This window comes from Gavia stellata, chromosome Z, assembly GCF_030936135.1.
Source record: "Gavia stellata isolate bGavSte3 chromosome Z, bGavSte3.hap2, whole genome shotgun sequence".
Taxonomy (NCBI): Eukaryota; Metazoa; Chordata; class Aves; order Gaviiformes; family Gaviidae; genus Gavia; species Gavia stellata.
The window spans coordinates 65,298,234-65,313,219 of record NC_082637.1 but is presented as its reverse complement, the minus strand read 5'-3'; the positions used below and the strand labels follow the sequence as shown (position 1 = coordinate 65,313,219).

At 41.2% G+C, this 14,986-nt stretch overlaps 1 protein-coding gene across 1 annotated transcript in view; it reads right to left on the bottom strand.

The window, feature by feature from the left end:
- Window positions 1-514: 514 nt before the first annotated feature.
- Window positions 515-14,986, bottom strand: part of CAMK4 (calcium/calmodulin dependent protein kinase IV) — a 172,024-nt gene continuing 157,552 nt past the window's right edge. The window contains exons 8-11 of the mRNA XM_059834185.1: window positions 10,421-10,496; window positions 5,831-5,957; window positions 3,512-3,664; window positions 515-679 (exon numbers count right to left, since the gene is read on the bottom strand). Of these exons, the coding sequence (XP_059690168.1) occupies window positions 515-679; window positions 3,512-3,664; window positions 5,831-5,957; window positions 10,421-10,496 (521 nt within the window). The remainder of the gene's footprint in view (window positions 680-3,511; window positions 3,665-5,830; window positions 5,958-10,420; window positions 10,497-14,986) is intronic.

Here is a 14,986-nt window from a genome sequence, read left to right as displayed (position 1 = left end):
TTTTTTGCATATAAATCCCCAAATACTTTTTGAAGTTTGCAGATAAAAAGCATTGTTTCATACATGAGTTTTAAAAGCATTGGCTTAGTATTTCCTTCCATTTCGTCTGCTGCAGGACTATGAATCTGGAAGGAAGCAGTTCAAAGAAACTCATGACATACAGAAGACACCTACTTCCATAAAACCAAATTAAATAGTATTTGGTTTCAAATGCCATCTAGAAACACTGAATAGATGTATATGAAGTATACACATTATGGTAGGTAGTTATTCATCCCCATGTTTTCACCTGCCGGTATTACTGCAAATAACACTGTTTCCATGACATGCCTTATGGAACAGTTTACTATTTTCATAAGCAGTCACATGCATTGAAGGTAGGATCACCAGCCAGTGCATTTGGCACCCCAAAGCAGAACCAGAGAGGCCAAGCTTACGAATCTCTCTTGCTGAATGACAAGTTAGCTGGTGTATGAAATGACCCATCTCAGCTGAAACAAGAAAGCACATTGACCTAAGACATTTCTTCTGGGGCTGCTTCTGCTTCCTGAGTGGGTTTCTCTTCGGGTTTGCCGTCATGGACGGGAGATGGGTTACGGCTGGGCTTGTTGCTGTCGTGCGCACTGTGACCGCTGGCGCTGCCGAGGCGAGTTGATGCCACTACAGCTTTCACGGCAGCCTGAGGAAGAGAGGATCAAGCAAACATTCCTTAAAGGACACGGTCTGTCAGCACTGCAGCCTTAGCATCATCCCATAAGGGAACGTAACTGCATTTAGTCTTCATGGTAATGTCACATTTGGGTACCTGCCTGAGCCTCGGCAGATTTAGAAGGCCACCAGAAATACCGGATTGAGGTTTAAAATTGCTGCTTTCACAAGGTTACAAGTTGGCCAACACGGGTAGAATTTTTTTTCAGCTGCACGTGCTGCGTTTTTTTTTTTAGAAACTACTTCAGAACACCCGTGTTGAAGTTAGATGGCAAAAAGAACGTTATCTTCTGTCATAATAACCACAGTATTATCACTGATTATTCCAGGAAAAGTTCATGAAGGGAAACAATATTTATCACTATTGCATATGTCAAGCACAACGGTGCAGAGCATACAGGCAACTTCCTATGTATATATATAAATACACATTGGGGATAGGCTCTCATATGACATAAAATGTCACAAAATGAAGACACACATTAAGACAGTTACCTTAGCCCTTGCTTTGAAGGGTTTTATTGCCTCAAAAAACAAACATACAGAGGTGACGAAAAGAAATACTAATCCCTGTGTACAACAACTCTAGCTATTTTTGACCTGGCTAGTTTTTTGCTTTGGCATCACAGAAGCAGCGGGTCTACAGGAAGGGTTGAGGAGTATAGCAAGTTTTGTGGATGGTTTGGAGAAGTAACCATGCAAAAAAAAAAAAAAAAAAAAAAGAAAAGAAAAAGAAGATTCTAATGAAAAAACAGACTACATAAACATTGGCAAGAAAGAAGAATCAGCTAATATAGAATATGAAGTCAAAGTACAAGGCATGAGCCAATAAAAGTGGCAATAATTTTGAAAATGAGATTACAGATTATAACAGGCCACTCAATGATATTATAATGTAAAAAGATATTTTTAATGTAATTTACTCTCACTAGCCATGTGGATGTTTATGAAACAAATTCAGGACAATCTATGAAAAACCAAATAATGACTGAAAGCTTTAGAGTTATTCTATAAAAACATGTCTTAATGTAAAGAAAGCCTGCTGCTGAACTTGTATGTTGGGAAAGAGAGGATAATTTTATATTAGTCTTATTAACAAAATAACAACTAAAGCCTGTATTCACTACCCCAGGTTTTCTGCTTTGTTCTTATTTTTTGGACAGGAATTAATTGTCTAAAAATTTATGGTCTATTTTACACATATATATGTGTAAAACTATTAACTTTACGATATCTGCTAACTCCAGTTAATTCTCTTAATAACTGGAAATTTGGTCATTTAATCTTTACTAGAAAAGCAATGAGGAAATAAACTTATAAAAAACAATAGCTTGTAAACACGGAAGTATAAACTAGTTGACTATAGGGATCTAAATAAACTGGGCTTCAAAAAAATCTTATTGGTGATCAAAGGTGTAAAAACATAAAGAGAATCAAAATCAAAACATGCAAAAAGGGCACGCATATCTTTGTGACCTCCTGGCCAGGGAATGTAATAGCTCACTCAGAAATAATGACATTTATGACTCTGCTCATGCTCTGAAATAATTTTGATATAACAACATTGCATAGCATCTTCAATGAATACACAGCAATGCTGCTATAAGGCTACAGAAATCTTTCTGAAGAGAACAATGTTAATAGACACATTTACTCAGTGCTGCATGGGCAAAGCATCACTGTGAGTTGTATCTACAGTGTCTGAGACCTTTGTAAATGACAAAGGTTTTTTTCTTTGCCCTGTAGAGATTCTCTGTCACAGTTCCCTAATAATACTGAAAAAAATGAGCAAAAAAAAAGCTAAGGGTCATTGTTTGTGAATTTGGTTTTGCATGGGGGTTGTAAAGCTCTCAGACAAGATGCTTTTTACTCTTATTGCCCGGGGCTACAGGGGCATCTTCACTGTAGCAGTTGGTAATAACTTCCGTGCTGAAGTATCCCTGGAAGTCTCTCCTAAATAGACACAAATCTTTAACTGAAGAAGGGATTAGGGGAGAAGAAAGTTTCCTGATGTTATGTCAGTGAGATGCCCAGCTGCCTGCCGTTTGCACCTAAAAATGTTTCCCTGCTTCTTCCCATGGTAGTTATGTAGACTAGATGGTAAAGGAGCATACTGGTGACTTAAAACCTAATGTTAGTTTCAGCACGGGTCCCACTTGGACTCCTGCCTTGCAGTGCTTAATTTCCAGATAAAGAATGCTATTGCATATTTGCTCCCAGAGGTACTTGGAAATGTATGTTTGGGCCTGTTAATCTCAACCCACGCATTTTATGGGACCTACACATCTGAAATGCTGACTCTAGATCATACAGAAGGATGGCTTAAGCTCCTGCTTTGTATTGATAGGTATAGAAAATGAGGGTGGCTTACAGATCAAAATATGCTACAGTAGTTTAAATATCTTCCAGATTTATGGATGTTCATGAATAAACTACTCAGAATTTTGTTCCTTCTGGTCAATACTCTAAGGATGCGCAAGCCGTACAGGACAGATGGATGGACAGAAGCAAGAAAGGAAGAAAGGAAAGAAGGAAGGCAATGAATTTGCAAAAGTTGTGCACATTCTCAGCAGTTCTGTCTGTGTAGATAGAGTTTTCAATCAACCTCACACATTTTTATTTGTTTGCCTGCAGACATCGACTACATCAGCTTCAACTTGTTCATCTTCATCAGTAATCTTAAATAAAAAGCTTCCATACCGCTATGGAATGTTGTTCTGAAAATTGTGCAAGGTTTCTGTAAGGCCACTAATTTAATTGCATGCTTTCACAGCCAAAAGAGTGACAATGTCCAGAGACTTGCCTTAAGTTTACGGCGGGCATTGAATTCTTGTAGTTTCTTTTGTGCATTGTCCATATGTGCAAAGTTTGCTGCTTTCCCTGTGACCCATGGGTGCTGCAAAGCCTGTAGAGTGCTGAGGCGTTTCTTGGGGTCTAAAACAATCAACTTTTTAACCTGCGTCACAAGGAAGAAATACAGAAGACTGTTAACCTTATTCTTCATTTACATTTACCAAGCTTTGCATTTTGGGCCTTTGGTCTTGCTTGGGAAAGCATCTTAGTGAAACACATTCTAAGAAACCAATAAGAATTTGCATTCAGGTCTTTGCACTTATTTTGTTTCTGGCATTTCTTGGTCCTCCATAAATAACATCTGAGCAAGATAGCCACTAAGGGGGAAGAGAGGAGAAAAAGAATCAACTGGTTAGTAACGTTTGTAAGAGTATGTACCAATGCAGCTGGTCTGTATCCACCATAGGCTGTTGCATGTCTGAATTATCACATAAACGCTAAGAGATTCTCAAAATACCACCAGCCAGGCAGTTCTTTTAGCAGTATTTCCACTTTTGGATTTGGACAAGGTTTAAACTGGATTAGAAAGTTTAAATTCTAGTGTATGCAACTCATGCAGACTTGCACCATGCAGCCACTGCCAGGTACATCATAAATGAAATGTTTCTTTCAGTCACTGTAAAACCTCATGTGCACATGAAAGAAAAAGTACTGTACAAGTATTTCTTTCTTAACTCACTTTGAAACTAATGCTGTTTATGCCATTCTTTCTGTTACTCAGGCCAGGGAAGCTGCACCTCTCCAAACATAATAGTAGGACATTTTTGGGAACAAGGCACTGCAGACATACCCCTGGGAGTGGAGGTGGTACAAACCGCTGGGTACAAAGTGTGTCCTGTCAAGCTGCATTTCATGGGTTTTGCCATATGTCTGGACAGGTGATGTTTTAAAAAAAAGAAGGGTGAGGATGGAGTAAAGAAGTCCATGGATGGTACTCAGCAGAGCCACACTTATGCAACTCTCCCGACTGCACACCCTCTTGGAACAGAATGCAAATGATGGCACAGGGCTCCACCACTGCTATGTGCCCAAGTGCGAGGGGAGAACTCGCTTTAGGGGTCTCCGAAATTTCCCTACAAAGAGCTATTAAAGAAAGACGGTGCTCTGAAGTGCGTGCAGGAGAACAGGCATTGTCATGAATACCCGCTGTGCGTCCACCGAAGAGGTCAAGCTAAGAAAATCGCTTCAGCGGAACACCCCAGAACTACCCACAGCATGGGTGTTGAGAGCCATGGGCTTCATCCTTATCTACAACTTGCTATACAGTGTTCAAACCTGAAACTCTGAGGTTTACCGTAGCAAAACAGTAGGGACCAGTATGGACCAAAGTTCTCTGTATACAATAAATGAGCATCTTTCCTGCAGGCTGCTGTTTATCTGGGTTTTGATGACACAAGGCAGTAAATGATATTTTTTTGACCTTAGAAAAACTTCACATCTAATACAACAACAAAATAGTACTTTGAACTTCTACAGCCTTTCCATTTGAGGCATCCTGAAGTACATTACAAACACTAATTATGCAGTATTTTATGGCACAGTTTGCATAAGTAATATAGAACTGAGCATTTGTGTCTTCAGTGCTAATGAAATAACTGAATTGTGCAAGTTATTGTTGACTAAAAATCAAACTCAAACATACTTATCTTTGCAGATCAGTGTCTCCAGGATCCAATTTACTTTATCCAGTAATAAAAGAATACAGTGCAGATAGCATGCCAGCCCTTGCATTTTGCTAATGGACCATATGTAAAAGTAATGAGTCTTTCCTCATCTACTGAGGAAAAGCTTAAACGGCCAGAAAAGGCTGTCAGCAAAAGCGGGGGGGGGGGGGGGCGGGGGGGGCTTCACTCCTTTTTACATTCTTCCTCCAAAGTTCAGACTTGAAACTGCACAAAATATAGGGCTTGTTTCTATGTTCCCCTGAAGGTGGTTGCCCTGCAAAGAGGAATGATGAAACACGTCGGAGCTAGTATGAAAGGCAGACATACATGAACACTGTGACAGCTGCCAAAAATCTGTGGCTTAGTTCACAGATGGACCTGAACATCCATGGTTTTGAGTGCAAAATGACAGCACTGGACTAACAGGGGATATTTAACAGCACCGTAATATACCAGAGATAAGAAGAAGAAAAGCAAGGAGACATCTGAACAATTAATTAACCAATTATTCTGCCCCCACCCCAAAATGAACTCTTTCAGTGGAAGTGATACTAGCCAAATACGTATCAGCAAAGATATGCCAGTCTCATTTTTGCTTTACTTACTAAATCCTTGGCATTCAGAGACACGTCATCCCACCAGGGGGACACAAAGTCATATTCACAGTTCAGGATTCTCTTAAACATGTACTGATCTCCCCTTTCATCATAAAATGGTTCAAAGCCACAAAGTCTGCAATGATAAAACAGAAAAAAAATTATCAAAGATTAATTAGTCTGGGGCTGTTAGAAACAGTTCCTGGTATTATCTTTCCCTACTTTGTGTCCTGTACAACACTGGGAAACCAGACCTGGATGTACTTATGAACTCCTGATTCTACAGAGCAGAGCAAAATGTGGTCATAAGCACTCATAAGCACTGGGAAAGTCTGACCAAATTGTAAATTGTCCATTTTCACATGTCTGTAATTGGAACTATTAATACAGGGACTTAACATAAGAGTAGCCATGCAACAGTTGATATCTGTTTACCTTCTACATGCCACTAAGTATTTTCTAGCAGCTTTTTGCTTTGCTGGTCTCAGGCTGAAGTCACTTGGACTATTTAGTCATTCCTCAGTCTGAAACTTTCCTCATCCCTGCTCTCTTCTGTGAGTCTTCTCCAGCCGTGTGTCTTTTTGAAGTGGGTGCAAACACGATTCAGCATGGGCACACCACAGAGTTGCAAATTAGCATAATGATGTTTTCTATTTTCATCTCCATTTCTTCACTAACAATTGCTGACCTTAGATCTGCTTTTCTGGATTGTTTACAAGCACAGAGTTAACATGTTCATAGAGGAATTATCAGAATCCCTGTAACTCTTTCCCAAGGGATAGGAATTAGCTGAGGAACCACACTTTACCTATGAAGTTAGAAGTTTTTATATGTCCAGTTAGAACTGGTTTTTGATTATGTTCATTGCTGTACATTCTTTCATCCCATCATCCATAAAATGTAAAAACCTTTGGCAGGTTTTAATAATCAGGCTTCATCTTTACTTAGGTAACCCACGTATTATCAAGAAATGTTCTAATCTCACTAATGAATGCATTTATCAATATATTGCATAATTCAGATCCCAACACAGATACACACTGCTGGCCCTGGGGAAAGCAAACTCATAGAAGTGGTTTCCATTTATATAATGTCCTTTTTTGTCACTTCATTGCACTTTAATCATGCCTGCACACATAATCAGATGTTTTAAAGTGAACTTCCTATTCATTCAGTACATGTTCTGAGATAAACAGAAAGTCTGCCTGCTACTCTGCCTCCAGAAAATGCAACAAGCAATGAGATGATGACAGGAAAAGAGCAGACCATAAAACACAAGACAGCAACAAATCTAGAAAATTTAACCTTACATTTTAACTTGGTTTTATATTTTTAATCCCAATCAGTGTGGTTACTGTCCAGAGAAAGGAGACAGATATTCAAGGAAGAAATGTGGTTTTGAGAGTGGTGTGTAGCTGTGGGTGGAACAGCTGCACCACTTTGCACGGCTGAAGAGGAGAAAACGTCCACTGTAAGCACATTCTGGGTGCGTTATTAATTTCTAAGTCTGGCAGAGGTGGTTTAAAACACAAGTATCCAACCTCCAAATACTGTGTGCTTCAGTAGGTGGGAGACGGTCACGGTCCCTCTGCTGCTCCCCTCCTGTTTGCCTGCCTCTCCCACCACCATTTCTGAGCTTGCTTCAGGTCAGTTCCTATGCCCATGGAGCACCTTTGCAGAGAAGGGTTGTTGGGCTGGTTCAGCCAAAACTGGCTTCTGAATACCGGGTAACTGATGACATACGGTGAGACCATGCTTAAGGCTTGCTGTGACTGTGTTGGAAGCCTTCTAAGTGATTCTCTATTTACTCCTAAAAATATTTTCATTGTAACTCACTACTATCACCTATTCTTGCCTTATTAACAATTTCTATGGATACACTTCTACCTAAAAAAAATTCATTTCAGCAGACAGATTAGATGAATAAAACTAGAGGTGTGATTTCAAATTAGATAAATTAAACCATGCTGGGTAAGACCCAGCATGGCTGCTCTTGATTTCATTTAAACCAGGATTATGCTGAGTCCTTTTAAATAATTTTAAATCAACTACCTACCAAATAAAGAAAAATCAATGTAAACAGCTTCAAAATCAATTAGAAAAGACCAGACAGTGTTTTGTGCCCTTTGAAGTAAGTTAGTAAAAAAACACCTTTAATTACATCCATGCAATTTTGACTACAGGGAAAGCCTCTGTATTTGTTGACCACTATCTGCATCTCAGATGTGCAGTAGCATTTCTAACCTGCTGCAGGAATACAAAAGGACTGGTCCTTTTTGCTGTTAAAACTATAAATGTGGCTTCCTTGGAATTATGACAGTTATCATCAATAGGTCTTAGTATCATTTGCTTAGGAATAAATGTTCGGTCAAAATATATGTCAAAGTTTTTCTTAATCACATGGTAAGTCCACTTTGTACTGGTGAGAAGATACAGTTTTATGCACGTCGTCTGTAGCATGGTAGTTAACTCTTAAATCCACTCTATTTTGGAGGCACATACAACAATGTATTTTTTTGGCTGTACATAAGCGCATTTCCTCTACTAAACTATGAGACTGAGACATGCAACATTTGTCCTTTAGGCTGCAGGACTAATCAATTAGTTACCGTACATGTACCTTTCTGGTCTCAGCTTCTAACCCATCAGAAATGTTGACCTACAAAGCTTTACACTCAATAGAAGAGTTTTAAATGTGGAGTATTATTAAAGCTAAATAGAAGAGATGGCCAAGTGGATTCAACTAGCACCCTTTTTGCCTTGCTTGCTCTTGTAGGTCAAATCAGATTTCAAGAGGGGAGGAGGAGAGGAACAGGAGGAAGTAGTAGAGGAGTATCTGTACTGGTGGTGGCCCACCTAGAGCAGGAGCTCACACACTTGTGTTTACACGACTGCAGAGGTTTAACGTGGCTTGGGAGCATCTCCTGAACAGCTGGGAGGTTTTGAAAGGCTGCGTATTGCAAATGTCACTCTACATATTCAAATAGGAATTTGCTATATGTTCTCACTTGGAGGTTGCCTAGACTTGAAAGCAAGTTCTGCTTAAGGAAGGCTCTCAGTTTCAAGTACAACAGCTATCCCTCAGTTGTTGAATAACTAGGCAAGCCCATTGTTAAATCTAGATATCTTTGTAAAGGGACAACAAAAGGCACCTCTCCAATCGCAGGGTCAGCCCTGCTGGCAAATTCCACATCTCTCTGCCATGCGTGAACTGCTAGGACTGATGAGAAATGACCACCTGGCAGGCAGCATCTGAGATGTGATCTTCTACAGCCTTGAATCAGGCCTTAAGACAAAGATTCACATTTTAAAAGGAACAGATAACAAAATGGCAAATAAGAACATTGTCGCCTATTATTTACAGGCACCCAAAAGGAGAGCTGTGACTTATTTGAAGCTTATGTACAGAACAAAAGATGTTTTCTGATATTTCCATCAGAGCATTTATATATCCTTACAAGTACTTTCAGTATAAACCCTAGAAAATATAATTCTTTCTTTGCAAAAGACATAAAGAAAGTAATTGTATTATTAAACACTGTACTTGCTGGACACAGTTAATGAGTCCTAGAAGGGGAAAGAAAATGGCCCGGATATATAAAATCTCCCATATCTTTAACGTATATGTGTAAAACCCCATTTTCTTCCCATAAAAGGCATCCTGCAAGTATTGTATACAACTACACAAGCCAGCTTAGCATTAGTGTTGCCAAGGGAATAAATGAAGTTATTTATCCTCCCATAAAGAGAAGTGTCAATACATCAGATACAATTTTCCCTTCTCAATAATCTTCCTTTGAAAGATTCCATCAATACAATAAAATAATTACAATGCTAACCAATTGAATTAGCACTAGGCATATTAAGATGCAGACACAAGTGCCTACCTTTAGACACAACTGTTTTTGAAAATTTTGGTCTACAGATGCAACTTCAACTGTTTAAAATATGTATGGCCAGCACCGCTCACAGCCCTCTGTCGACAGTGTCTCTGGTTATTTTGTAAGAAGTGGAACACTTCAACATTAATCATTTAACTCGTCGGACTGATTTGCAGACAGAGAGTCCAGGGCTGTTCCCTGCCTCCTGGCTGAGATGCTGTGAGACAGCAAAACTGATGCTGCAGCCGCAGCTGTGTCTGTGGCTGACACAGATGGGGCAGCTGCATTTGGGAACATTCACAGGCACTGTGAAACTACTTCAAGCACCTTAACTTCTCCTTACCCCATCTGTAGCTGAGAAGCTGCTTAGGATCATAGTATCTCTCACAGTTAGTGTTAATGAGAAAAAAAAAATACGATGCTTTCTGACACTTGTATGCTTCTCTTTTTGCTTTCAGCAGCTTTGCTGCTATTCATTCACATTAATAGCATGATTCAGCGTGGCCCTTGCTGCTGTTCAGGAAGAAGTGTTATATTTACGAAATATATAACCTGAGTGTTTTGCCTTGCTCCTCTAGGATTTGACTTACTTAAATAAGATTACAAATATCATAATTAAAGTTCAGGATCCCGTGTTTTCCAATGGCACAGCTCATAACATTGTAAAAACCTGCAGATGCTCACAAATGAACCACTCCATGGCACTGTCTGCACTTACAGGATGTAGGTGATAATCCCCAGAGACCACATGTCCACCTCAGGGCCGTAGGCACATCCCCGTAGTATCTCTGGTGCTGCAGATGATAAAACACTTGTCAATAAGATGAAAGTTGAATGCAGAAATAACAGTCAAAAAGCCAAGTTAAACTCCGTGCACATTTGGAAGAGTCTTTTAAAAGTTAGGGTCTGCTCTTTTATGCCCTTAGTTAGGCAAACCTCCCTGGGCAAAGTTCTTGAGGTGGCAGGATGAAAATGCCACATCTCCAGAGAAGGAAATGGAAGTGCTTGATACTGGGGGAGGCAAGACCCTTCACTCCCTCACCATTCAGCCACAGACAAAAACACCCAACTAATTTGGAAAAAATAATTAAAAAGACATTGCTGAGTCACACTTCCACTATCAATAGCCCTTCTTCTCAGCAACCATTGTTATCTGTATTAACGTCCATCAGATGTATGGGATGGCAGCACAGCCTGAGCCCACTGGCTCTACGATGCCCATGGGATGGCTGCCACATTTCTGGGGCACAGTGGACTTCATGCAGCACGTACGCACCTCTTCACCTTCCCACATTATACTTTCACACCCATAAGCAGCATGGGCCAAGAAGGGCTAGGTCTTCCCGAAATGTATGACAGCTCCCCACTTAGCCTGAAGCTTTCAGGACAAGAGGAAATGGCCTCACGACAAGAGGAAATGGCATCAAGTTGCACCAGGGGAGGTTCAGGCTAGATATTAGGAAAAATTTCTTTACTGAGAGAGGGGTGAAGCACTGGAACAGGCTGCCCAGGGAAGTGGGGAAGTCACCATTACTGGAGGTGTTCAAGGAACGTGTGGACGAGGCATTGTGGGACATGGATTAATGGGCATGGTGGTGTTGGCTGATGGTTGGACTTGATAATCTTACAGGTCTTTTCCAACCGTAATGATTCTGTGATTCTGTGATTCTGTGATTTGGCTGCCCACCCAGACTGACCCAGGCTGCTGGCACGCTCCTGCTTCGCTCCCAGCCTGTGGGAGGTCTCTGTTGGGGCAGCTAGCTCTCCCGAGGATTGTGCTGCAACATCCTGGGGGAGCAAGGCTCCCCCAAGCATGATTTTAATCAGAGTATACACAACTCCCGAACAGCTTCCAGGCAGCTGGCTCAGACTCCTTCAACTTACCTGAAGGATTTACCATGCAGGGAACACATCAAGCATTAATATAGAAGGCAAAGGACATTAACCACTAAGTTTGCTACCTACCACTTTACAGCTGGCAGCTGGGTGAACGTTTGCCAGTCTAAGCACAGACCTTCCCCGCCCCCTTATTATTCTGCTACGAAAACTGATGATCAGAGAGGGGCTGTTTTTGAGAAGCAACACTAGATCCCAACTGATTTTAACTCAGGTCAACCTGTAGCTAACAGGACAGCCTACAGGCAAAGCAGCCAATGGCTTCAGAGAAAGAGATGGAGACAAACCAAGAAAAGTTCTCCCTACTGTGTTTCTTAATGCCATGTGGGGTGTTCTGAAGTGAAGAGGACAGTTTTTCTATGTAATGGCCAATATGCTTGCTCTTCCAGAGAACGCAATGTTTCTTGGGATGTCTTTTTGCTCAGGATAAGGGCAGAAGACACTTTCTGCCCTTCTTTTGCTTTTCTCCTCCTTCCACCTCAGTATTGTAAAATGGCCACAAAGAAGACCAAAGATTTGTATATACAGGTCTGCCTTGCTATCTGGACTGTGATTACAGTGACACATCTTGTAAATATGATTTTTTAATATTTCCAGAAGTTTGCTTTCGGTAAATGGATTTGACTGATACGTTGCTGTTAGTTTAGATGTTGGCTGCAACAGACTGATCATGAATCACTGCTCTGCACTGGCTTATTTTTATGTGCTACTGTCAGAAATCAATTATGCCCTTCTTGTTAAGTTCACTGAAAGCACAATGTCTCAGCAAGTTAAGTTCTTTGTGACCATCTTCTTGCTTTCGGTTCTCTGCATCACTTTGCATATCCCAGGGATTGTAGATTGGTAAGTCTTGATGCCAAAGTATCCAGACTCCAGTATGTGTTTTTGTTGCTGTGTCCTTTCTGGAGAAGCTGCTGATAGCTGAGTGGGCAGGATGTGGGAGTTGGCAGCCTGTGACTATCAATTATTCATAGTTTAATTTGGCATTTCAACAGTATTCCTCCTGGGTTTCCTCCGCTTTTGGAAAGTAATGATTGAATATTTTCCAGGCTCCAGGAATTCTGCATGGTGAGTTAACTCAGGTTGTAAAGCAAGTATTGCAGGTCCATGTCTGTAAGCACAAAGTTCCTTTCTTCTCTTCTCAGCACAGCCATTCAGCTTCAACCATCCCCAACAAGTCGTCCTTACTCTGAGGGTTCTTCTGTGGGAATATCCTTATCCTATTTTTATAGTATATAAAGACAGGCATAAAAAGGCCTACATACTAACTACATTTTTATGTCATTTGTAGTGTAACTGTCACGAGAGAAGACAACCAGAATATTAATAGCTAATACATCAAGTACAGTTTTACAAAACTAAGTAGACTGGAATTCAGTGCTACTCTAAAGCATATTTGGCACCAGTGTGCTTGGCAGAGAATGTCATACAAGATAATGGACATGTCACCTGAATTGCATTATCAGCTGCGCGATGAGGTAACAGAGTAATCTTATCGTCTTCTCCAATGTCATCTTTTCTTTGCTTCTACAGTTATAAAAGCAAATGCCAAGTCTATGGTTTCCACGTGACTTGGCTCAGCTCTGTCCAAAACCACATGAGATGCTTACTACCCAGCACACTGCTAGCATCTTGCAGACTCTAGTAAGAGCCCATTCAGAATCTAGAGTTCAGCAAGAATGGCAGAAGTAGGTTTCTCCGTAAGATCACATTCATTGCTGGAGGTGAGCATGCACCATGGGAAGCCCAGCAGGTTTGACCTGGTGCAAACAAGATCACCATCTTCCCTGGCCATTAGCTGGTTTGCTGACGTGGAAGTGCCTTGCAATGAAGGGCGAGCAGACTGCAGAGGCAGCTGCATTCCTCTTTTGCCGGAAGGGCTCCTTCTTTTGCATGTTCTGGCACTGGAGGGTCCATTTCTGGCTCATTCTCTGGTTCTGGGAGTCCAGGCGAGCTTCTGCGCATGTCCAGGAGCTAGCTGTCCGTGCTCTGACAGCGAAGCTGTGCACCAGGTTGCTGCACCAGGAGCCCAACAGCATGCACGGGATGCCCTGCTGAAAGCTGCCAGGCGGTCTGCCAGTCTCGGTCCAGCTGCTGGCTGCTCAGCCTTGCACAGCTCGGAAACTGAGGCAGAACCCACCAGGGGTCTGCCCTCCTCCCCAGGCCACCTCCCCACAGGCAGGCCGGAGGCTTTCCACGGGGATGGAGCATCCTACAGGCCTGTGCCATCCCCTCCGACCTGGGGACACTGCTGCTGAAGAAAAGTCTGCTGTGTGCAGGGGATGGCCGGGCTGGGCACGTCTCCACCTGCAGCAGGATGAGCTCCCACCACAGCCCCACGGGCAGAGCGACATGCTCCGGTCCCACCAGGGAACAGCTGCTGGGGCTCAGCAGCATCTTTTTAATTATTTTTTTCAGGATCAGTTGTATGCTTGCTTTCTCCCTACTGTGGCAGGTTATGTACTTGAACTCTGGTTTTAGATTTGGGATTTTTGGGGCGTTGGTTTTAGTTATATCCTCTTTGGATTACTGATATCTGACATACAGCACAGCTACCATATTGTTTGCAGATGTTATGCATACGGCAATTGTAGTGTTCACTCTCTGCCCCACTTATTTTCTCTCCAAAGCAGTGGAGAAAAACCCCCCACATTCCTAATTGTTCATGGGCTGTTACCAGTACTATGTTTTTTCACTTGCTTATCAAAACCTCACTCTCCCATATGACAGTGAAGGAACACATTTTTACCTAAATGTGATTCTACAGAAATTTGTTTTAATTTGAAGTATCAGTGGTGGTTTTCTTGCATTCAAATTAGATGCCTTGCATTATTAAAAGCTACAAGACTAAGAAGCATGAACTAGCTGTGATTTTGGAAAAAACAGAAACATGTAAGAACAAGACAACTGAGATAAAACACAGTTTCAAAACTTTGTGCACATCCTCCACAGTTAAACACATAGAAAGTGTCCTTAAAGGCCACCAACTGAAACATATAAACCCAACATCATTAAGTATATGATTTTCTAATTTCTAAATTACTAAAGGAATTGAAATTACCATCCTTGTGTAATATAGTGCTAAGCTCACAAGTTAGATTTTTGCTCTGAAGTCATCCATAAATTCACACTTGTTGAAGTATTGTGAATGCACAGGCAAATTAGTCATTTTGGTAAGCAGTGGTTCATGCAGACTTACTCTCTTGGTAAAACTGAAGCAAACCTATGATTTTATTCTGGTTTTGTTTAGGAGAAAAGAGGGTTAGTTAAAAGTGCCAAAGCCTTTCTACTGCTGAAAGAGATGACTAGATCTACACCAGTCACCCCAGTTGACAAGATCTGCCACAAAGTGCTCCTTGATATTGCACTCATAATTCTGTTATACAGG